At 33.3% G+C, this 26,663-nt stretch overlaps 1 protein-coding gene across 3 annotated transcripts in view; it reads left to right on the forward strand.

Moving 5' to 3' along the window:
* The first annotated feature begins 97 nt into the window (after positions 1-97).
* LOC101888446 (uncharacterized) overlaps positions 98-26,663 on the forward strand; it is a 33,609-nt gene continuing 7,043 nt past the window's right edge. The window contains exons 1-2 of one of the 3 annotated variants that reach the window (XM_005189189.4): positions 98-1,182; positions 14,959-16,130. In XM_005189189.4, coding sequence (XP_005189246.1) covers positions 15,234-16,130 — 897 coding nt within the window. In that variant the 5' untranslated portion in view covers positions 98-1,182; positions 14,959-15,233. Of the gene's footprint in view, positions 1,183-10,660; positions 10,819-14,815; positions 14,835-14,958; positions 16,131-26,663 lie in introns of those variants that run through there. The other 2 variants (XM_020038815.2, XM_020038816.2) reach the window with 2 other exon arrangements.

Raw genomic sequence — 26,663 nt, forward strand, 5'->3', positions numbered from 1 at the left:
GATGAGTCGTGGTTTTGCATTCAGCGGCAATGACGGATTGATTTGCCTTCATTATAATCGCAATGCAACAACATGTATTGCCTGTGCTACCGCTGCCGCCGGCAAAGAACGCACGACGCTGTTACGTCGCTTCGAAACATACAAACAATTTGAGTAAAGTCAAACTCTGAGCGAGCTGACAGACGATCGTGTCAACACGACCCATAGTTTTATTTTATATGGGGTCTCAAAACACAAACTCAATCCCGTATTGAAAACACATTCAGTCGATTAGGGGCGTTTAAATGAAACAGAACGCGCTACCGCAGAGACATCGCAACAGACGTTTGTTGTTCGCCATACAAACGTTTTATTTATATATTTTTCATTGCAAATGTTTTGAACTTTTAATCAAATGATAATTGAAAGAAAATAAGAAAACAAAATAAATATTACGAGAAACATAACAACAAGCTATGCAGATACAAAACAAAAGCTTACACTTGAACGCAAAACTGAATGCAAATTTAAGAAAAAACAAATAAGAGAACAAATCAGAAGAAGAAGAAGAAGATCGCTAAACAAAATCAATTAAAGGAAAGTGCAATCAATAACTGTTCAATCAATTGATTGATAAAATGATTAAGTGAATGTTTGTGTGTAATGAAAATAACAACCGAGCAAAAAGAAAAGAAAAACAACAAACACTTTCTTCTGCTCTCAATGAAGAAATATGGTCCACGAAGCTGACCTCTAACAACCGGCATTTGCTATCAATCGTTTTCCCTCGTCGAAGGTTCTGCATCCATTCTCGATACGCGACAAACCTCCGACACTCGGACTGTGTTCGAAACGAACAAAACAACACCGAGCCACCAAATGTTTAACAATTAATCTGCATTAATTAATGTCGATTGATTAATTAAGAGAAATAAAGTTTTTGATTTTTCGGTTATATTTGTGTGCAGAGTTTGTGTCCCTCGGTTGAAAACCAGAAATAACTAATTCCGAGAATGTTTCGATTTTCGGTTTTCATATATTAACGTTATTTTTTGTGACGTTTAAAGAAGTAAACAAAATAAACCATAATTTTAATGGTCGTGTGTGTGCGTGTATTCATGCTAACATACATACATGCATAGCTGTATCAGCCCGCGTCCAGTGTCATTTGGAAGTTAATTCGAGGCACGTTTCGAATCAAAGGTAACTAACCATAAGCTTAACACTTGTTTTGATTGTTATTCACTCATTTTTTTAATTTTTTTCGGGGGATTTTTTCTGTTTTTGAATCGTTTGTATATCCATGATATAGATATTTTATGTAGGAGTTGTCAAAAGTTAATACAAATTGAACGGAAACAAATATTATTGTGATATTTTGATATATTTCAATGAAGTTCTATATTATGATTTTACCCTCCATCATACATTTAAGGTTACCCAAAGCATATATATTCATGATCAGAATAAGATTTTAAGCCTATTTCGCCATTTCTGTCCGTGTGTCTATCAATCACTCTAGCTTCCAAACAAAATGAAGTACGTTAATAATAATAGGCCACAGAAGGTAAAGTCAATCATCAGCATACCAATGACCGAAAGTAAAGGTTATGTGGGTGCTATAGGAACACGAGGACATGTATAGAAAGTTGTCTTTTACAGTGCTTAGCATCTATTGAGAACATTAAACATCAAATCTGAAAGCCTTTCTTTGAAAAATGTGGCGAAAATAATTGAAATACTGAGAAGCTAGTGATACCGTTACTTAGGTGCTATACCAAAAGGCCATGTCCTTCTTCTAATTTTAAGTCGATTTAGTGATGTCCGTCTGCCTGTGTGTCTGTCGGTTTTAATCGCGATATCTTTTGAACCAATTGAGATAGAAGGCTAAAATTTTGCACACATGAGTATTTTTCCAGTAGACAGGTTAGGTTCGTAAATGGGCCATGGTTGTCCACGTTATCGTATAGCCCACATATAACGGTACTTCCCAAGATATAGATATAGCTCTAAGCTATTTTCATGGTCTCGGCCTCTTTTTTAATCTTTCTTTCTTTTGCCTTATTTGGCATTTTTGTTTCTATTAGGTAGAAAACCTCTTCTCATGAAATTTTGAATTTTCGGAGTAGGGCCCATCTAAATCTTGACCACATTCATCACTTGATTTGTCTAAAAAATTGTATTTAGGCTACTCTGGGGTAGAGAACTATCTTACAGATAATTGTCCACATAGGCATTTTTTTAAGTATAGTCCCCACATTAGTGTACCCCAAAGTCCACTTTCCCAACCAATGTGTGGTGAGAAAAAAAAATATTTTGTATTCTATTGAATTTTTATTCCCCAAGAGAATATTTGTTGGGAACTTAGATTTGGGATGTACGTCATGAAAAAAATATTGGTAATTGGAATATTGGTAATAGCACCGAACCGAACATTTGTTTAATCGTCATTGAATTATGACCATGATGAAAAATGTGGACAATTTAAATGACAACAAAATTAATTCCCATCTTACGGTAATGGATGTAAAAGAGTAATTTTCTTTGACCATTCTGAAATCATTCTGCCCTCAATTATGAGGTGGACAAAACTAAATACCACGCAGCACGCTATTCTAAACGTTGTAAATACAAAATCCAAATTACATCTCATTTAAATGGAAAATTTTGCTAAGCTCTACGATACCAAAAATTGAGCTGAGTTTTCACATGGGGCTATAATAGATGTTCCATATCATATAGGTTTTTAACACTCCAACTAAAGCCTATGGCTGAAAAATAAGATCAGGCTATTCAAAATACTGAAAACCGAGGTGGGTGAATATCTATTATAATTTTTGCCATGAATATTTATTACTATTTAGAGATTACTATGGAGTCATTATATAATTTTGCCGGTTACATAAGTCAGACCTGTGATTTATTATGCGTTAAAAATATGCATTAAAGGCTAAAAGTACGGGCCGAGCCAGCTAGTGTTAAATAAATCCATACCAAATTAAATGAAATTATTGTTTAACATTGGCTTAGCAGATAAAGACCGTGACTTATATCAACTGTTTCTCAAAGATATATTCCACGCACTGATGGAGCGAAAGGTATAAAATTTCTGTCAATTTCATTGATAAATGCTAGGGCTACAAAAATTCATCTTTGAGTTCTTCTATATATCTGACCTCATAACGTTGGACTTTGTCAACATATTATGCCAATTCGGTTGGAAAATCTAACTAAGGCATATCGTAATCCATGCGACCACTATAACAACTACATGCGTAAAAAGAATATTTTAAACCTCCCCCTTTTTTGAATATGAGTTCCGTTTTCAAATCACCAGGGTCATTGCAATTAGTTAGCGAATTATGTAGATAATATAACAATACAATTAAGATCGCATCAAAATCTATTGTTAATTTTATATTTATTGTAATTTTTTGTGAGATTAATGACGTCAAGATTATTAGAGGCAAATTTCGTTGTCAGACGAGAAAAAACGTTAAAGTGAGTGACTGCATTAGTCATAACAATGAATGTATCAAAACTTTCTATGTATATTCAACCGATTAGTATGATTGTGTCCCAATAAAAGTGTACTACCATCATTACTAAATGTAATTTTACATTGAACTCGCAATAACCATATATTCTCACAATTAAAAAAGCTCTGCTTTCCCAAAAAATCACAATAGTTCGACACCACAAATAGTTTTGAGTTTGTAACGAGTTGAATAACACTTTATCAAACATTTAGTATTGGACTAATTTTGACATATCCTCAGCAAATGTATCAATTTGTTCCTAATGATATACGTCAGGGACATCTAACGTTCTAGTCCCCACTTTATTGTTTCCCAACTGAAAGGACACATAATGATGAGACACGTGCTTTGTTAAATCGATATTTATTGTACGTACACTGAGGGAAAAATCCCGTTGCGAAATCAAGCACGTATGTTGTCATTTTCGCAACGACCCGTTGTTATATTTTTCAACAACGGCTGTTGGTGAATTGTGCACGAACGTGCTCAAATTGACACCGAGACGTGGTCAACTTTCGGTACCAACAACAGCCGTGCTTAATTTGTCCATTTGTAATATTGGTAATTGCAGCCGATTACACACGAGTAAAAAATGACAACGGTGGTGCATGATTCACACACGGTCGTTGTCAATATGACACCGGTCGTGTATGAATTATGCACCACCACCTGCATAATGATGCACCACCGTTGTTACTTTGTACACCGACGTGCATGAATCGTACACGATCGTTGCCATTTTAGCAACTACCGTGTATGAATCATGCACCACCGTTGTCATTTTTTTTACTCGTGTGCAATCGGCTGCATATTTACCATTTTTTCCGTGTTATTGAAAGAGAAAGGACGCATTGTGCAAAAAATTTATTGAAAATGAATAATAATTCGCAAGATCCTCAAAATATCATTGGTGAGTTGTTAGAAATCGATGGCAATATTGTTGTGGTTCGCGATACAAACCATTGCAGCAGTCAAGATGCGGAAAACAATGAGGACGATTATATGTTAAGGGAGTTCTTAAAAGGAATAAATATGGAGTCGCTTTTTGAACAATTAAAAGGTAAGTAAATAAAAATGAATTTTTCAGTTAATCAGTGTAATTAACAAAGAATTTTCTTTTTTGTTCTTTTAGCATCACATGTAACATTTCGCAGCTTGCAGTACTTGAAAAAAGAAGATTTAAAGGAAGCAGTGCCACCATTGGGACTGCGTGTTGAATTCAGAGAAAAGCTCTTTGCTTGGAAAAAACGAAAGGTACGTATTATTTGTTTTACAGAGTTGAACTCAGTATTAATATTGTCATAACAATAGCTCGGGATTGATGACGAAACTATGTCAGTTCCATCTAAAATAGGTGAATGGTGGAAACGCAACGAGACACCTGCAAGTACTCCTGGTACTCCCGACACTACAGGTTCGAACTGCTCAAAAGCCAAAGGAATTTTGTCAGAGGTAAGGTAAGAGTAATATTTGTGTAAGCATAGTTAATGTAGTTTTTTTATTTAATATAGGATCTAACGGAATTGTTAACACATACCTCGAAGGGGAAACTAGCGCTTGAATGTAGTAGCGTTAATAAGAAATTAAGTGACGAGCAAAGAGATGATATAATTAATATAATTATTGAAGATATTTTAACCAACAATGTTACTCTTTACACTCAAGACTATATGCGCATATTGGATGAAATTTGTTCCGTTTTTCCTCTTGAAAACGAAATGAGGGTAAGATTAACAATATAAACAACGTATCTGATTATGTAGTTTCTTAACTTATAATATGTCTTTATTTTTAGGATTATTATTACATTTCAAGAAAAGGAAAGAACAACGCAAGCGGAAAACTTTATGCCAAGTATAGAAACAAGAAGTCCAAAAGAATAAAGCTTTTGATTTCCGAGCCTAGCACAAGCAAAGCAGCAACTCACACATCTCCTAATTTTTGTAACAAAGATGTTCCCGAAATTGATGAATCAGTTGAAAATTCATTGAAAGCTTCCTTACTAAGAGAATGTAATGATTGGGGATCGATCTGCGAAAAATGGAAAAGATCTTTTAACATACGGCAAAGAGATATAAAAAATTTAAGTAGCCATACATTTCTCCTTGAATGGACGAAGTTGTCCGATGCAAGAGCTTCAGAATTGGTAAGTAGCCATGAGCTATTTATTTGTATATGGATACTAATGTTTCGTTTTTATAATATTATTACAAATAATCGATTTACTTTTAAGACCAAGTTATATAGAAGACGATTTAATAAAATTGGAAGAATTAATTAGAGATCACCATTCACTTTATATAACATTATACGGTTCGTTAAAACCGAAACACCACTTTCTTGTCCACTATCCCACAGCTATCCGAAAATGTGGTCCCCTTAAATATCTCTGGAGCATGAGATTCGAAGCTAAACACAAGGAAGCAAAAGCCTATTTAGGAAATACTACATCAAGAGTAAATCCCTGTCGTTCATTATCTATTAAGTCTGGATTGAAATTTTCCAATTTTTTATTAAAACACGAAGATAACTTAGAACCAAATGTTATCATTAATACGCATACCATCGAAGATTTGGCAAAAGAGGAATATTGTTACAAAAAAAGTAAGCCAGTTTTAAATTACCAAAATTGCAAAGTGTCTGATGACATTTTTTTTAAGGGAACTAGGTATAAAAAAAACTATTATTTAGCAACAAATAATGCCGCAATTGAACTTTTCAAAATTAAACATTTAATAATTGAAAATGAAAATGTTTACATTTTATGTAACCAAGTAAAAGTTAAAAACTTTGATTACCATTTACAATCGTATGAAGTTGGTTCTCTGAATGAGGATACAATTTTTTTAATACCAATTTTAGATTTTATTACTTACCCATTTCACTTATATCCTATGAATAATGGAAAAGTTTATTTCAGATTTAAGTTAATTTAATTTGTTTCTATACATTGAATATATGTAATTCGAATTGTTTTGTTAAATCAAATATGTATTTATATTGAATTTATGTAATTGGTTTCGTTCAATAAAATACTTTTCAAAAAATGTCGTTTCTTCTACTAAGGGTATAAAATGGAAAAGGAACGGATATCAAAAAATGACCACCATTGATTTCAATCTGACAACGGGCGTTGACAATCCGACAACGGAGCGTTGACAATCTGACAACGAAGCGTTGACGATCTGACAACGAAGCGTTGACAATCTGACAACGGGGCGTGCTCGAAATGACCACGTATGTGCTCATTTCATGCACATCTGTTGTTGAAATCGTTGCCAAAATCTCGGTGTCAAAATGACAACAGCGTGCTCATTTTGACACCAAACGTGGTTGATACACTATCATACACGGATGTGGTCATTTCATACACGGATGTTGTCATTTTTTCTCTGGGTGTACCTAATGCATTCGCATTCATACAACCATATTTTTTTATGTTATTTTAAAGCCCTTACACATAACAAATGAAAGCAAAAAATGGGTCAGAAAAAATAGAAAGTACCGAATATTACCAAAATTGACACGATTTTCGAAAACTTCCTATCAAAAAAATGACACTCAATATTTATCAACAACTTTGCAACAATGCCAAATTTTATGAAGCAAAAAATAAAAACAGCAACAAAAATGTCTGTGGAATTATTTGAGTTTTTTATAATGGATTAATATGAAAAAGACAATTACATAAATGACATGGCAGCAATGTCTGCTTAGGCTTATTGCGTATTCATGTCACATCACTAAATCTGGTAATAAATATATGAGGTAGTTATACAATGGTTATATTCAATGGTATATTTGTTTATTCTGAGAATTTCTGGAAATATAGACACATACATGTGGAAGAGTTATATTCGATGGCAGATGGAGATTTGAAACTCTTTTAAACGCTGCTAGATTCCCGGTCAGCAATACATATATATTGGAAATGAATAAGCTCGCCATGATTTTTAAATCTGAGTCCATATCAGTTGAAAACTATTTTTAGATATTTTTTTTTTTTTTTGATTATGCATAGAATATTGGAGCCATTCTCCGTATTTTAAAGTGCTTACGGAATATATAAGAGTTGCAGGAACTACTTTTGGCATAAAAAGACAAAAATTACTAAATCGTTCTTTGTGATCAAAAATTCTGTAATTTTGGAACGCATAATAATACTCTATTTACTTCAGCTTATGTTTAATAATAATTTGTCAAGTAACCGATAATTAATTAAATTAGTTTCATAGAAAACAAGTAACAAAGTAACATAAATTTTCATATAAATGTATCTGGATTAAAACGTGTTCCACTTTAAACTGCAAATACCAGTGAGTTCGGTTGGAAAATGTTGTTAAAATTTTCAAAATACAATATCTACCCCCGTTATATGGGGGCCATACCAAAATGCAAAACTATATAAAAAACCGTGTACTACAAGTATTATTGTGTATTGCGAGTCTCAATCACCATATTTTAAAGCCGGAGCCAGAACCCATTACAAATACCAATTTGTAGGCAATTCCCTGGAAAAAAGCATCAAAATACCGAACATCGGCAGATACTGTCATATGGAGGCTATAGTAAACTGTGGACCTATAAAGACAATGCTCTGCCACCAGAAATAGAATCCAATACACACTCTCAATATCAAATTTGTAACAAGTCCGTTAAAAATATGGCAAACATTATCAAAATATAGAATATCGGGAGGTACTGGGGACAAACTTTTGTCCAAAATTTTAAAGCTCTTCGTCTGTTTTGTGACTTCAAGAGAAAGACGTTATAATTTTATGCTTATCATGAATATATATTTTATGAGGTCTACGGCAAATATTTAAAGGTGTTACAAACGGAATGACAAAGGGTAATGTACCCTCCTTTCCAAGGTGTAGAGTATAAAAATTCCGAGTATCATGCGTTACGGTTATATGGGTCTATATGAAAACGTGGGCCTTTACAGCCAATTATCTGCCAAAGAAGGCGGTGCTTATTGCCAACTCGAAACACCAAGTTTAAGATAATTCTGTTGAAAAATTTAAACAAAATCATGAAAATACCGAATTTGTATTGGCAGTTTTTTTGTCATAGGAAGTCGTACCGGGACTGCGAACTTCAGATTTTGAATTTGAAATAATTGGGATGAATGGTGTGGAATTACGAACCTATTACGAACTGCAATTACCAAATTTGAGGTAATTCTGTTGAAAAATATGTGTAATATCATCACAATGCCGAATATTGGAAACTGTTTTGCTATACACAGTTACCTACACATAGGTTCCTGTTCCCTACAAATATGTTTCACATATACTGGGAACAGATACTCCCAATTTTCAGCAAATTCGAGTTACAATTATAACTACAACGACCTTAAATCTGTCGGTACAGTTATATGGGGGCTATACCAAACGTCGACCCATTTTCAATAAACTAATAGTCCTGCAGACCTAACACACATCTAAGTAACATATTTGCACAAATATTAATACTAGAATTGACTTTTACTTTGTAACCATTCTTGGTTGCCGCGTGTTGAGTGCGATGGTGCTGAATCCTGTTGGAATGTCCAAGGTCTGCGGCCAAAATGTTTGCGTGCCCAAGGCTTTAATACACCCTCCAAAATATGTTCGGGATAATATTCGGCACTTATTCTAATGCAACAGTTGATTAATACGAGGGGAGAGCGACCATCGACTTTTATGGCGGCCCACACCGGCGCTTGAGTTATGGTGTCCAACCGAAGGTGCACATTATCACCCGACCTCTTTGGCAAGTAAACACCATAATTTTGTTTGGCACAAAAGATTTATTCACATTTAAATTCTGGCGTACTTTAACGATAGCCACTTATGGTTTTCCAGCCAAATATAAAGAAATCACCCTATCACGCTTGAATTCCATCACGAATAACTTTTTTGGTGGAATATTCTCACCAAAATGCTTTTGTACGCTTGTCAACAATATAATAAGCTGTCACTGGAATAATTTTAGCCGCTGTCGGACTAGAAATGATGATGAGTGGCTTAGAAATGACAGCAGTCTGAAGTTGGTTGCAGTTTTTTCATCTCATCCTGTATGTATGATATTCCATAAATTTTTACAAAAACAAAAATTTTCTTAAAGGAAAAAAAATTGCCACATTTTCTTTATGCCAATATGTATTTTAGAACGATCCACAAGATGTGTTCAAAATTTAACTAATTATTAACATATAAAGGCTTGAGATGGGTCTCTTTTGTAGCGAGCGTATTTAAATCTTCGGCAAATCCTATTTAATTATGAAATATAATACAATTCAATGTCAACGATTATTTCCAAAAATTATCTTCCAATCTTGTAATTTTAAAGGAATCAAACAATTGCACTTGTTATGATGATAGTGTTCGCGTTTACACCTGTTTCAACGTTTTTGGGGTGGACACCAATTTATTAACTTATAAAGCATTCCTTTGGCTAAAAGTGTAAAACGCACACACAAACGCTATTTTTAATGTCATTACAACATATCCAGACACTGTTACAATTTGTTTTGCTGTGTCATTTTCTTTTCTTAAATATACATACATACGTAACTTCTTATCTTTGATACGATATGAACAAGCAACAACAAGAAATAGTTTTATTCAATATCTATGTATGTTGTCTTGTTGTCTTAGTTTCGGCCTGACAACAACTTAGAAACAATCGCTCATATTACAACAAAGAGCAAAAGTGATGAACGGTTTAGTTTTTTTTTTATCGAAAATACAAATTTAAACATAATTATCATGTGTTCCAATTATCACCATCATGTTAAATGTAGCATAGACATATCTTCTAATCCTGAAACCAATACCACTAATACCAATATATTCTCGTTTGGATGATATCGGTTTTAGATGCACTCCACCACTAGCGTATTTATCTTCCGATTACTTCGTTAAGTGATGCGCTCAATCAATCTGGGGTGTGTACATATGTATGTCTGCCCGCCTGTGTGTGCGTGTGTTTGTAGTAACTTAAGGGCTTTATTTGCTTTTAGCAGGTAACTAAATGCTATGCGTACGACGAAATTGGAGTAACCATTTTTAAATTTTCCACATTTGTTGTAATATATGTCTTCTGTACGCCGTGTCTGTTGGAAAATTTTAAATTTTGATTCCGTCAGTTGCATACCGTTCCTCAGAGTGTGATAACGTCGAAATCGTATCTTTGCTTAAGATAACAAATAAAAACGGAATATAACTTCAATATAAATTAATGTGAAAAACTTTTTACATATCCATTATTTCTCATATTGTTGGCTGATTTTTATGGTGCACTGAATAATACGGTAAGATAAATGAACAACTTTGAAAACTTAAGTATAGTAATATTACTAAATCTGACAAATTAAACACGTGTGTTCAGTGTTCTAATTTGTGTATGATAACCCAATAATAGATGTGTACGATACCCCAATAAATTGTAAAAATCCGTAGAAATCATTACAAATTGTTCTATAACGCCGAAGTCCATTAAATGAGAGAGAGAAGAGAGCATTTACCAATTCATACAGAGAAGTGTATATATAAGTCCAGCTTTTGGTATAGACCCCATATAACTGTACCTACAGGTAGTCGGTGTTTTGATGATTTGTGTCACAGTTTTCACTGGAATTGCTTACAATTCGGTACATAGAGTTCGCAATGGATAATACCTCCTATGACAGAAAATGTCCCGTACAGGCCTAAAGCTTCGTATAGCCACATATTCGTTTTTTTTTTTTGATGATTTTCATTTTGCAATAGAATTATTTCAAACTTGGTATTTAGATAATTAGCTGTAGAGGTCCACGATTTAGTGTTGGCCCTATATAACTTTCCCTCAAAATATTCGGTATTATTATATTTGTGTCACACCTTTTCACCGGAATTTTTTCAAATTTGGTATTTGGATTTTGTAATATCTATATATCTGTACCTCCCTATATTTGGAATTTTGACGTTTTTTTGCCACACCTTTCAGCAGAATTATTTCAAATTCCGAATTTGGAGTTTGCAGTGGGGACCGCTTCTTATGACTTCGAAATTGCCCATAAAAATTCACGTGTTACTGTGTCTCCAAATATATATCTGTACCTCCCTATATTTGGAATTTTGACGATTTTTTGCCATACCTTTCAACATAATATCAGATCCTAATTCTTAGGGAACGACTCCATACCAGACCTTAATCAGACCGTGGTAAATGATATAAGACAGTTAAGAAATTTTATAAAGGCAACTGAATTTCAAATATAACAGACTATAAACTGCCCGCCTTCTCCAATAACCCTTAGTCTAGAGCGCACAACAGGCCTATACTGGCTTAAGTAATGCCCAACAGGGCATGTGCCGAATTGCTTCTCTCTCCCCTCTTTTCAACATAACCAAACCTAATCTTCAATAGACTTATTTCAAATTCGGAATTTTGTGTTTCCAGTGGGGACTGCTTCTTATGACTGTAAAATTGCCAATAAAAATTCATTCCGAATAATCGGTATTTCGATGATTTTACCTAAATGTTTTAACTATCTAAAACTTGGTGTTTGGAGTTCGTAATAGGCGCCTCCTTCTCTGGCAGATAATTGGTTTTTTTTTTTGTATAGCCCCATATGACCGTAACACCTGATATTCGGAATTTTTAAAATTTTAGCCGCATTTTGCAATTGATTTCAAATTTTGCAAATTTCTTTCAAATGGTGGAGGGTTTTAAAAGTTCGGCCCAGTTCTTTTAATTGCTCAATTTCCGAGTGACATCTCAGACATGGGCTACAGTAACACTTAACAGAGACTCTAAGCTATTTCCTCGCATATTATATCGTACGTTATCTCGGCACTTAATATTTCAATGACAGTGTAGGTCCTTCCTACATATTTTCATTTCGACTAGGAGCAATAGTGTCTACGACACTTCACTTTGTTATCTACGCAGGTGGATTCAGACGCTTATACATGTTAAATAATGTATTTTTGTTTGCAAAGTACTGATCGCATTCATTGTCTGATTAAGATGGAATTTTGCACAGTTCAACTGTTTGATCCTGGGACGAAATTTGTGTTAGTTAGTCAAGTCGTACAGACATAATGTTCCATTTCATTTGTCCATGGACTTTTTTCCGCAAAGAGTTATTAATATTATTGATGATTTCATCTAGGTACGAATAGAATCGTCATATACGAGTAAAGCAGAATCTCGATAATTTCCAATGACTCGAGACCAGCCAATTCGAATTACAAAGATTTTCTATACAACGAGGTTACATTAGAATAAAACCGAAATTCTTGGTGTTAACAAATTATTGGAGTACAAATCAACGGGGGTTTAATGTATATTACGCCTACTTTTCTCTGGACGTCTATGCAAGTTCTACATTCAACTGTTTAAGTGAAAACGTTTTCCTTTTAGAAAGCAAAAGCTTTAGTTTATGATAAACTGCAACGTGTATAGATATCGTAACTTGAAACATTTTTATTGAAATAATTTATTACTCATTATCATAAAATTCATTGTAACTGCATGTATACATTGTAGGTATACTCTATTAGAAGCCGTGTGCGTGATACTGAGAATTTCATATTAGAAAAGGCTATTCTTAGGGCTTTTGTATTTTCCCCGTGGTTTTTTTATGAAAGTTACATTTTTATCATCACTGCTAGTTATAATAAAATTGTATGATTCTAAAATAATTTGAAGGAATTAAGGGAAGAAAACCAAAAACATTTACTTCATTTTCATAATTCAATATTTAGGGGATAAAAATATAAAGAAGCCATGGGTCGTAGTTTATACATAATTACAAAATAATTGTTGCAAAATCGAACAAATTAAAACCTCTTGCTTAAATTTTAGTTTGAAATTTATTTAAAAATAAAAAAGGCAATGCTTTAAAACTTCGTATACCTCTATCAAAGTAAAATATATCCGTCAAAATGTTGACCATTTTTGTTACCGGAGGAGTAGACTAACATTTTCCACTTCGTATCTGAGCTAAGTCTGATATAAATACTACGACGTGCCAGACTTTATGTGACATAAAAGATTTTTTTTAGAAAGATTTTGAACTTTTATGTATGTGTGAATAGGAGGGGGTGAAGGCGTGAATCGATGTACTTTCACAACTCATCTCATACTGATAAAAATATTGGGATGTCCAAAGTTTTGGGGTACTAGAAGGGGTTGACCGAAATTGTCCATTAGCAATAAGATTAAGAGTTTGCAAAGTTAAAAAATATCGGATAATCTTTTCTGACTTTATGGGGAAAGTTACAAGGAGAAATTAGTCCATTTTGCCCATCTCCGAACTCTATCTAAGTTTGGTAAAATATTACAATGTACCAAGTTTAGATTAAATCGTATACTCGCTTTGAGAATTAAAGTGCGCACCAGCCAGCCGGATTTCGTCCAAAGGGTGTGTTATTTCGATGAGGCACATTTTGACTATATAAATTTATATATACTCTCTGTAACTATTTGGATGAGGATAAAAAATTAAATGGCATCAGGAATTTAATAAAGCTGGCAGTGAATGTTTTTCAACATTTCGTAGGTAAAAATTTCAGTTCTACGCGCAATGGATGTAGAGACTTTGATTTTTCTAAACCTATCACTCTTTGCGAATTTGATGTTTAACCCTGCAGGATTCGGTAGTTACAGCCTTTATAGCATCATCAGTATATGTTAGGATATTTTAGCAGTTAATCTGTCGTAGGCGTAAAGCCTCTGACAGCGAGCCATTTTCCATCCATACAAAAGTCTATGTCTGGTTTTAGGTTTCCGGTCTGATACAATGAGGTCTAATGCTAAAATTTATTTGTTATCGCCAATCTAAGCCTATTCCCATTCTGCTAGTATTCTTTTCTCATTCTTGGTTGTGTGTTATGTGTTTTTTTTTTTTTTTTAATTTTTAAGCCTGGTTTAGTATATGGTAAAGTTAAATTGGTCTACTTACCGTGGACTGGTTCAAGTCCTTCATTGTTTCCCTAGCAATTTGGTGTCATTACGTTTTTTAGTTTTGTGAAGATGTACATCAATGACAATGTTGATTTTGACATGTTCTCTAATGATATACATATGTATGTACTTTGTACCCTTTTCTATTAAATTATTTGATCAAAACGTTGTTTTTTACGTCACAGCAAAAATTGTTAACACAAACATATTTGAAATATGTGATATGGCTTAAATTTTTTATTCTATGTATCTTTTTAAATAAAAATTTGTTTCTCCAATATATCAATACATTCCCATTATATCAAATAATGTCACACTTAGCAAGTTTTTGTTTAACGAAAGCTGCGACGTACCGTCAAAACTGAAAACCCGATGGTGACGTTGAAGTGCTAACAACAGACACGACAGACAACCTATAAAACCCCAAAAATTGTGTTATATTTTAAGTGTTCAGCAAACATTAAGCAACCGCATTTAATATCTTTCTTTTCTTAAACAGATTTCATTGACGCCCAAAAGTATTATTGGAATTGTGCTGAAATTAAAACCGAATTTTTAATTCTGGTGACTGACAATTAAGTAAATACAAATATCCGATGACAGCAATTCGGGAGACATGGAATAAATATTTACAATTACGAATGTCGTTCTCAAGCGAGACTGGTGCAAGCGGCTTATAAAATCAGAGACTGAAATTAATTATAAAAACACAACACACAATTCCAACGGGTTGGATTACTGGAGTAAAAATACACTCAAACAACAACTGAAAATATGGATGCACCTGTATCGCAAAATCAAACCATCAATGCCAGCAGAGTACAACAGACATGCCAACGAGAATATTCTCCAAAGGAACATTACCCAATAAATTTAAGAGGCAAACATCGCAACAAATGCCTATGTTCATCTTTGGATGGGCACAACACTAGTCTGTCGTCATCAACCTCATCGTCATCATCATCAAGTTGCTCTTCATTATCATCAATCGTACAATCGTCACAATTGATGGCCATAGAAGACGACATGGAGGCTGTTCACCACGAAATCGAAGACTTCAATCAAATCAATTTAAATACCATAAATTCGAATATAGCAACAAATAACTCGAATTACTGTTCTATCATGAAAACCACAACTAGCAACAGCCACACACATCTCAATACCTCCAATTCCCCACTGTCCATGGCCATGGATGCACTGGAATATTCAATGGCTCAATCTCCGCTCAATAGAAGGCGTCACACCGCTTTGCCTCAAGCTTTAATTATGAATCAACAACATTTATCATTACTCGAAAATAAAACTCATAAAATGGACTACATCACGGACGGTTCGAATGAATACAAACCTATTTTGCGCAAAGCCCTCTCAACACCCGCCTGTAATATTATGAGTATACAGAATCCTTTAAAAAGTGACGTCACAATCATAACCAATCACACATCAACGTCAACACAACATCACCAGCAACCCACGAATGTCAAACATCAGCCCTCGAATCAAACAGTATCGGCGAATAATAATATAAGCTCATCTCAAAACAGATTGACGGTAGCAGAAAGCATTATTACATCTTCAACATCCACAACAATAACCACCTCCTCCTCACCCTCCCTACCAACTCAACGTTCGGGCTGTGCCCATTATAAACGATCTTGTATGTTTGTGGTAAGTTCGAAATGTGTTTACTATGCTATAGAAAACATAATGTACTTGAAGAGGCTTAAATGAGCAGAGCTTAGAAATTTGAGCGAATTAGAAAAAATAAAAAAAAAAATAGGGAACACACTATTTTTCTAAGCCCCTGGAATCGTTTTCGATGGGGACTATTTATTTTACTTTTCGTCATTCAATTATTTTTTTTTCAGGGTGGGGCTTTTCTGTAACCCGACCAAAAACAGTCGTAGAGTAAACTTTTACTCAATGTCGAACCTCCCACTTTTTTTTTTTTTGGCAAATTTTTGATGAGGCACGGCAAATTATTGCTAAACCATAATTATTAGATATTCTCCTCGAATCAACCTCACACTTTTCTAAACATGTTTCATCCAATATCATATTTTATTTAATCTATATGGGAATCAGCCCTGATATACTTCCATCCCCAAGTCTTGGGCATCGAATAGTCTTGTCTGGAGTTTTGTATTAAGCTTGCAGTATAACGTCTCTTTTAAAAACATTCCCTATTTCTCATTTCAATTTTCAAAATATTACAAAAAATCTGAATTTTAATAATATGGTAAGACGTGTTGTTTCCCTTTTTAGAAAATTATCATGTCTCAGTGTTGCGTTTAAAAATTCTTAATGCGTTTCTAATTGATTTGTTGGTAATTTTTAAGAGCTTTAACAAGTGTTTTTTGCTAATAAAAATATATTTATATACATTTTTTGTATAAATTAAATGCTATAATAAATACCAAACATTCTCTCACACCCTGGGCGAAAACAATTTATTTTGTAATTACGAATTATTTTTAATTAAATAGCAAACAATAAGTAACTTATATTTAATGACGATTTGACGATATTTGTTTATTTAAGGTAATATTGAGAAAAAATCTACGTTAATGTAAAAATAGGCTATAAAGAATTATAATATACTATATTTGTCTACTTATTTGTTGTCAAGGATTAACAACTAATTTCGTTTGGCATGACCTTCTTATAATAATGTTTAGTAATTCGATTTGAAATGTTTTTTTTTTAGTTGGGTAGCATCTCTGTACAAGTAATAAATATTTTGTGGGTATTTTAGAAAATCTACATGTGCTACATTCACGTCTTTTAATACAATTGAACAAGAACAATTAATCTTTTTATAACCTCCATTTCTATAGTCAAATTGTATGGGTTCAAAACACCTACGTAGTGATATTGTATGAGCAAGGTGTCTGGCAAATTTACAAGCCTGTATTCTAGCATTACGAATAAAGAAGTCGATTCGATTTGACAAAAAAACGCGGCTTGGATCTTCAAAACAGAATATCTACGGTAGAACGTTTGTGCTTAAGATTTATTCGCGATAACGCTAGAGGCCAATTACAAAGTATTGTTTGGAAATTCTGGCTAAAACATTAAAAAGTAAAAAACATACCCTCCACCATTGCACTATGGGTAAAAAGCATGATTTTTTGGCATAAAGTCATTTTTTTTTTGGTTTCATATTTTGAAATTTAACTGATTTCCTAAATGTAGATACCCACATTAGAAAAAAAAATGTTTAATATCAATACGGGTGGCAACCCTTTTTTGCTGGCGAGCTTTTAAAGTCAGCTGTTTGAAAGTCACTTTGATTTGGTACAACTGGCGGTAAAGATCAGCTAAGTTCAAGTACTTCTGATTTGACAAAATTGAAAAAAATAAAATGTGTAATTATGGAAAACGTTAGTGCAGGTATGTACAATTAAGACGAGGTGCCCTTTTTGTCATAATTGTCTGTTGTTGTAATACTGTGAATTGTTTCGTTTATGTATAGCTTTATATAAAATCTATAAATTGTAGTTGTGTTCCGTGGAGTGTAACTTGTGAATGGCAAAGCATTGCAAAAAGGTATAAATGCCAAGTTATTAACAAAAGTGTGTTAATTAATGAGTAACTAGCCTTTTTTGTTCTATTTTGTGCCAACACGTGTTTTGCAGATAAACATGTGTTTGTCCATGCAGCGCTTATTGAAATTTGGAGAAGCAACAATCGCTCAGAAGATGCACTTGTGAAATATGTGTTACAGAATATCAATAATATCAGTTTAAATGAAGACCAAATGCGTTTGATATCAAAACAAGTGAAAGATTTTGTTAATTATATAAAAAAGCATTTGCCAAAGTGCATCCGTAAACTAGAGCGATTTAAAACTAAACATTCAAAATGACTTAGCAAAAGTATAATTATTGTAATGAATGAGCAGTATGTTTCTCCAAATCATCATAGCCGATCGGCCAGATCGGCTATATAGCAGCTACATGAAATAGAGCCCCAAATCATATGAAAATTCGTAGGTCATCTTGGGAGAATAAAAAATGTATACCAAACAAATTTCACTTCAACAGCTTCATAAATAAAAAAGTTGGGTCAAATAGGCCAAATCGGCTATATAGCAGCTATATGAAATAGTGCCCCAAATCATATGAAAATTCGTAAGTCATCTTTGGGGTATAAAAAATTAATACAAACCAAATTTCACTTCAATAGCTTCGTAAACAAAAAAGTTGGGTCAAATCGGCCAGATCGGCTATATAGCAGCTATATGAAATAGTGCCCCAAATCATATGAAAATTCGTAAGTCATCTTTGGGGTATAAAAAATTAATACAAACCAAATTTCACTTCAATAGCTTCATAAACAAAAAAGTTGGGTCAAATCGGTCAGATCGGCTATATAGCAGCTATATGAAATAGTGCCCCAAATCATATGAAAATTGGTAGGTCATCTTGGAAGCATAAAAAATGCATACAAACCAAATTTCAATTCAATAGCTTTGAAATTAGAGTTTATGCCAAAATAAACGTAAAAAAACCCATAGTGCATTGGTTAAAGAAAACATTTTAATATAAAAGTATCTGGATTCAAACGCGTCCCTTAAAAAACATAAACTGGGAGAAGTCGTTATATATAGGTCATACCAAAATGGGAACCTATATAGACAATTTTATACTACAAGGATTGTTATCTATTGCGAGTCTTAAAATTTGGAAATAGATATTTAATGTTCTGCCAACAGAGCCAGAAATCCTTATGATTTACAAATACCAATTTTTAGGAGCTAGAACCCATTATGAACTACAAATACCAATTTTTAGACAAGTCGTGGAAAAATCTGGCAAAAATCATAAAAATTTTGGGAGGTATCATTAGATGGGGGTTATACGAAAACGTGCACATATGCATCTATACAAAATTCCTCCACCGGAGCTAAAAACCATTACTAAAAATCCGTATTTTTCGACATACCCGTGAACTACGTGAAAACGTGGGCCGATATATCCTTATTTTCAATACCAACCATTATGGGGTCTACATTAAATATTAAGACATGTTACAAACGGAATGACAATTTTTAAGATACCCTCCTTTTTAAGGCGGAGGATATAATAAAGCGAAAATCAGGAGATAGTTCTATATGAAGCCTATGTAAAATCTTTTTTTCTTATGGGCGTTGGGCTTCTTATCAATCACTTCTCGTTCCCTTCCCACATGAGTATAACATATTGCTTCATTTGCCACTTAGATTCTTCAGCGGGACTTGGACCTTTTTCTGGTGTCTTCTACTCCAATTCTTTCGTTTGATATTTTCGCAGCCAATTTATCGTGCAATAATCTTCTCTAGCTTCAAGTTTTGCAGACAACCCGGTTTTAGCTGCATGTCGTGCTATCTTTGAGCCAGACAAATCATCACTTATTTGTCTTACTACTGCCTTGTGCCTCCTGGTTAGCCCCTAGTAATTCGATCTTAGTTCCCTCCTGTAGATTTGTGACAAGTTTGAAGGCGTCTTTATTTTCCATTTTTGTGTGAAACTTTGTCAGCAAGGATTTGAATTCTCTTAGAACTTGAAACGTCAAATTACTTTTTGATGGAAAAAGCCCTCAAAGACTCGGTATACTTTAAATCGATCGATCTATACGATGTCCCTATAGATTTATGGAAGTGGACCGACAGAGATTAAAAACCCAAAATCTGATTGGGTTAACAAATTTTGCACAAACAACTACAATATTGGGTACCATCACATAACTTGGACCTTGAAACACAAAATGCAAATTCCAATATAAAATGTTGCTAAAAGACCCTAAATTCCTGAAATCACGCGATTCAGCTATATATTCAGCTATGGTATAGCTTTAACAACAACATGGGTCTTTATGGTTCATATGAGGGAGGATACAAATGGAACGACGAACTTAATATGCCCTCATCTTATGGAAGGTATATAAAAAATACTATAACAAATATTATTTGAAAAAATTGTTATGATTTTTTTCATGATGCCAAATGCATGTTTTTGTTCTTTTATTAAATTGTTTTATTGCTTCGGGAATACACGTCTAAGAGTTTTGACTCATTTGCAATAGATTTAGTCATTTTTTTTTCTACAATTTAACCGACATCTGTTTCACGACGTACGTAGCTGTCGTATATATAGATATGTACATATGTATGTACATGACGGTTTCGTATGTTTTCTTTTTTCCTGTTAATTAATTTTGTTGTGTGTTGAGTGATGTTGTTATTCTGATATCCGAAGCCGTTATGAGGGTATTTTGGGGTGAAAATTGCGGTAGCAACAAAAAAAAATGATCCATTCACAATTGATTGTACATGCAAACAAATGTTTTCTGTTTACATCTCCGTTTTTTTTTTATCAAGAATACTTATCTTTTCAGCTATCGTTTTTCATTCAATCATACATACACATAGTAGATATATCTGCCCATTATCATCTAGATGCAGTTTTGTGTAAATATTTTTGTTGTTGTTCAATAATGATCTTACTTCTGTTGTATTACAATTTACGAAACGGCTTCAGCTTCTTCAATCGTTTAAAATAACAAAAAAAAAAAAAAAAAACAAAAACTAAATGTTGATGTTTATTTAATAAGTTACTACGTTTTATTTTAACAGTTTTCACATTGACGCCTATAGAACATTCTCTGTGAACACCACCAGCCACTGTCACTATTTCGTATTTAGGTTACAAATTAACATCTTCAAAAAGTGTTTAATAAATCTTTTATTAATAAGTGTGGCAGGATGTCGTGATACTGCGATTAGTGATTGATGGTGGTGGACAATAAATTAACAAATTGAACATCTATTTTGAATTTGAATAATGCCATCTTGACGTTTCAATAACAAACGTTACAAATCTATTTCCATACGCAAGGTCAGTTGTCAATTTACAAATTTATATAGTCTGCATTTGTCGAACAAGAGATTACAAACCAGTCTGTTTTTATAAATTTCCTTGATATTTATTAACATATTATAAGGAAGAAACATATATTCGTTATGGTTCGTTAATTACTACAAACTTTTATTTTGTTTGGGCTAATCATGTTTCACATTCAGATATAGTCTGTTTTTAGAGTTTCTAACAGTTTTTACCCTAAACCAGTAAATAAGAGATTAAAGTCGGGCGGGGCCGAGCTATATCCAAATCTGAACCGATCTCGATAAATTTTGCAAATGTATTTCTGAGCTGTATTCGATGTATTTCCCCGAGTATTACTATTGCGGAGTTCATATTACGGATGTGGAGGACAAAAATAACAAATCGGATTAAAAATATATATGAGAGCTATAGCTATATCTGAACCGATTTTTACCAAATTTGACACACTTATTTCCAGACTCAATATTTAGGCGAATATTACACATTTGGTGCACAATAAAAAGCAAATCACACGAAGATATATATGGGAGCGATTATCGCCAATTTCAGTAGGGTTCACCCTTGTACCAAACAAAAGATTTGCGCAAAATTTAATTTTGATCGAGCAATAAGTGCGATCTATACATTGTTTACAAAATACATGGAGAGACGGACGGACAAGCATATATCATCTCAGAATGTGATTCTGTGCAGATCATTAAAAGTAACTATGGGTCTATCTTGCTTCCTTTTCTATGTTACAAACAAATACACAAAGACATAATACCCTGACCACAGGGCGGTGTAGGGTATAAAAATCTAAATTATTTTAGTTTACAAATTGTGAGGAAGGCCTATAAATATGTTATACAATTCTAAACACAAATGTGATGCCATCAAAAATGTATTTAAAAGTTTGCTCCTCGAATTTCTTGGATTGGGTTAATACATTTAAATGAAATTGTAAACAATAATGCATTAACTCGCTGCAGATAACTGTACATTGAAATAAAAATGTAATACATTTTTGAATACAAAATTTCTTCCAATTTCCACACCTTTCACACAATTGTAATTGACATACACGGTGAGATAAAAAAAACTGCAACAAAGTCAGACGCCATACTTTTTTTCTTGAATGAAAGCAAAAATGTCGAAAATAGCATCAACTTTTAGAATAAGTTTAGATTTGCTCGAATTGGTCACCTTATGGCCTTCGAATTGGTCACCTTATGGAGCGGAGAGCGATCATCGGCTGTTATGGCGGCCCACACCATCATCATGGCCGGCGCTTGGATTCTGATGCCACGGTCGATTAATACGAGCGGAGAACGATCATCGGCTGTTATGGCGGCCCACACCATCATCATGGCCGGCGCTTGAGTTCTGGTGGCCAACTGAACGTGCATATTTTCAGCTGACCTCTTTGTCAAGTAAACACGATCATTTTGTTTGTTTAAAAACTGCTAAACAACGAATGTTTTCTCATCGGAGAAATCCAAATTCGGCAGTTCAGCACTTTCGGTCAAGCGAAGCAACTCTTTTCATCTATTTTCTTTCTGTTGCGGTGTAAGTTCTTGCACTTTTTGCAATTTTAATGGCTTTACCCCGAACTAATTTTTTAATATTTGCCTAATGGAATATTGCGATATGTTCAGCTCACGAGCCAGTTTTCGGCCACTACGACGTGTGTTTCGATCAAGTTGCTTCTTTACCTTTCGAACCTTTTCTGCTAATATTGCTGTTTTTTCCGGTAACGAGCGATGGTACGAGACACGAAAGATTTATTCACATTTAAATGCTGGAGTACTCTAACGATAGCCACCTGTGATGTTTTCACCCGAATATAAAGAGATCACGCTTGATTCCATTACGAATAATTTTTTCTGTGGTTCTGTGAGTGTATTGGTCTATTTCGTTTACTTTTGCATGTGACATATTGCAGGAATCTATTAATTGGAAGCGGAATAATTGCCAAAAAATGTGACCAGTTTGACAATGTACTTCCCTGATTTCTTAAATACAAATGTCATTGGATCAGAATGTTATTGGATATTAAATAGAATAATGAAAATCTTTAATTATTTGCTACATTTTTATTATATTCTTGAAGCTGAGATGATAATATATATCCTCTAATGACCCAATTACTATTAGATAAGCGGTTTCTGTCTTTATATATTTTTGCATTGCATCTACATCTACTTCAATCGACATTGTCGCAAGCACTTCAATGCTGTTGCCATGTTGTCTGTTAATTTGTAAACAATAGTTGAATATCTATTGAATATTGATACACAATGCATATAATTAAACAAATGCGTGTAATAATTAAAATATCGTTGTCATTTTCAACTTGGGGACGTAATCAATTAAGGACAGATGTTCGAATGTCGTCATAGCTATCAAGGTCGGGCTTATCGTGTAAGTTTGAAAAATATTTTCAAAACCTTCGAAAGCGTGTTAAGAATATTCGTGACCCGCATTTGTACATTTTTTTGTCTACTGTGTACCAAACAAATCAAGAATGTCATTTTACGACATAATGACAGTCAATGTTTCGTCAAAAAACAATAGTAATTAAACAAAAGGCAAAACATTTTAATAACAATTATTGTTAAATACTTTTTAATTATTTCATATTGAAAGAAGAATTTTCTGAATTTGTTTGTATTATTCTGGTTATTTTTAGATGTGTGCTATTGTATGTACATGAATATGTCATTATGTTTTGTTTTTCCTATTCTACAGTGATAAAGCATAGCTATTAATATGTCTAACCGCCCATATACATATGTATTGATGTCTATACGTTGTGTTCATCTATCACTTGCTATGGGACCACCAGTTGCTTTATGCACAGAAGAAAGGGAATGTATTAAATGGGGGTACTTATGTTGGATCAATACTTTGAATGGCCATTATCACCCAAAGTGTTGATCGGTATTAGAAAAAAATGAAAAAAACGTGAGTCCGGCGTCTGTCTCAGCAAATACTTCAATTTGTACTTAAGCCTGAATAGCACTCAGTGCCTGGATGAATAGTTGGATATATTTTAATTGTATTTTGATAAGTTTTTTTCTGTCATTGTGTACACAATTATATGCGCAAAACCGGTTAAAAATAATAATTGACACTTCGAATGTTTATCATATTAGAAATAAATATGTATAGAATTGTGTACACATCTTATGGACATATCCATATATTCACAAAGTAGTAAAATATTTGTACAATTGTGGCGTTATCCAGAAGAAATTAGTAATTATAAAAAAATAACTTGTTTGATGTTCATCTCTCTTTTTGTAGTTTTTCATATTAAGGGTGGTTTAATGGGAGGTTATAGCAGCAAAAAATCTCAAATATATTCATGAAACTTAGAAAAAATATTTGATATTACTTGTAAATTTTCTATAAGGAAAATTGATGTATTTTGGACGAGGAATATTTCAAGCTAATAGGTTGAATGATTATTCTTCTAAAATGTTAACGATCACCTAACGTTTTATAAACTCTTATGATTAGCAAAGGTTTTTCACTAATTTTAAAACCAAACAATTTCTAAACTTTCTTCCAAATAAATCCAGAAAGATTAAAAGAACAATCTTGACCCGAAGCTGGAAGAGGATTTTATCGAACGGAGTTGGAAAAAGTAAAAAAAGGGAGACATTTATAAAAGTACTAGCTGAACCCGGTGCGCTTCGCTACCCCTTTTGATTTTATATGCATTCAAAATTTTATTTACGAATATATGTTGGATAAAGAAAAACAAATTTAAAAATTAAAACAAAATCATTACAAAAGCAGTAACATGACATGCATACACGAAGGGTTTGTCCTTTGGATTTATTTATTTCATAGCAAATACCAAGCGTGCAGGAAACTGCAATTTTTTTAAGTAGAGTGGCATTTCTATTGCAATTAATGAATTCGAGATAGCAACATACTTCGCCGTAATAAGCCTATTTCAAATTAATTGTTGTGTTGTTTTTTAGTGTTAGCCTAAGGCGTTGTGGGTCAATGGTTCTTATTAAAATCATATCCCAATCTGATCCGATTTAAATATAATTTTAAAAAAATTACTTTTACACCAAACTCCGCCACACCTATATTTAATTGAAATTGGTGCGTCAAATATGTGAAATCGGCCGAGAATATATATATGGGAGCTATATCCAAATCTTAACTAATTTCTAATTAATTTATCACATTTATTATTATAACCAAATTCCGCCACACATTCTGAATTTTATTGGAATCGGTCATATATATCGTGTTTGGTGCATAATATGAAATCGGCCGAAATATATATGTTAGCTATATCCAAACCTCAACTGATTTCAATATAATTTGGCAATTTTTGCTGGTGCCAGATATTGTCTCTCTCGCTTTGGGTGAATCAAATATGCGAAATCGGCTGAGTATATAAATGGGAGCTATAATCACATCTGAGCGTATTTGAATATAATTTGTCAAATTTATTTTTGTACCAAATTTAGCCACTCATGCCGAATTTCATTGGAATGTGCATCAAATATGTGAAATCTGCGGAAAATATATATGGGAGCTATATCCAAATCTGAACCGATTTTAATATAATTTGGCTAATTTATTTTCTAATCAAAATCCCGTTACATATTCCAAATTTCTTTGGAATCGAACATACATATTGTGTTTGAGGCATCAAATTAACGAAATCGGTCGAAAATATATATGGGACCTATATCCAAATCTGAACAGATTACAATATAATTTGGCAAACTTATTTTTGTTCCAAATTCCGTTACGTATTCCTGGAGACTGTATCTTCAACCAATCAATAGATATGTGCATATAAAATCTAAATTTTTCGGAAGTACCTCCGATTCTGATGCTATATCTCCAGTTCCAAGTGGAAATTCAAAAATGTATATAGCCTATGTTACTTTCAGGCGATGTTGCAGTATATATGGAAATTTTCAGGAAAATCTATTCAGCGGTTTTCGAGTCCATAAATTACAAAAAACCAAACATACAAACATTTTCCTCTTTTATAGATATAGAAGATGGAAAGGACAAACATAATACCTTTAACTTTAACAATTGTGCAAAATAGATCTATCCAAATATGATCATAATTGAATGCGTGTTATGAATTTATTACGGTTTAAATTTGAAATCAAATGAAATATTTATGGGAGATTATCAATTTTTGTCAATTTTATTCTAGAAAGAATTATACAAACGTAAAGCATTGCAATGTGTCCGAATTTTGAAAACTCTCAGTTAAAGAACTGCCATCTCCAACCGTTATCTTTTGCAGAAGTTGTGTGTTAACAGACGACTTCATGTATCA

Source organism: Musca domestica, unplaced genomic scaffold, assembly GCF_030504385.1.
Source record: "Musca domestica strain aabys unplaced genomic scaffold, Musca_domestica.polishedcontigs.V.1.1 5, whole genome shotgun sequence".
In the NCBI taxonomy this organism is placed as follows: Eukaryota; Metazoa; Arthropoda; class Insecta; order Diptera; family Muscidae; genus Musca; species Musca domestica.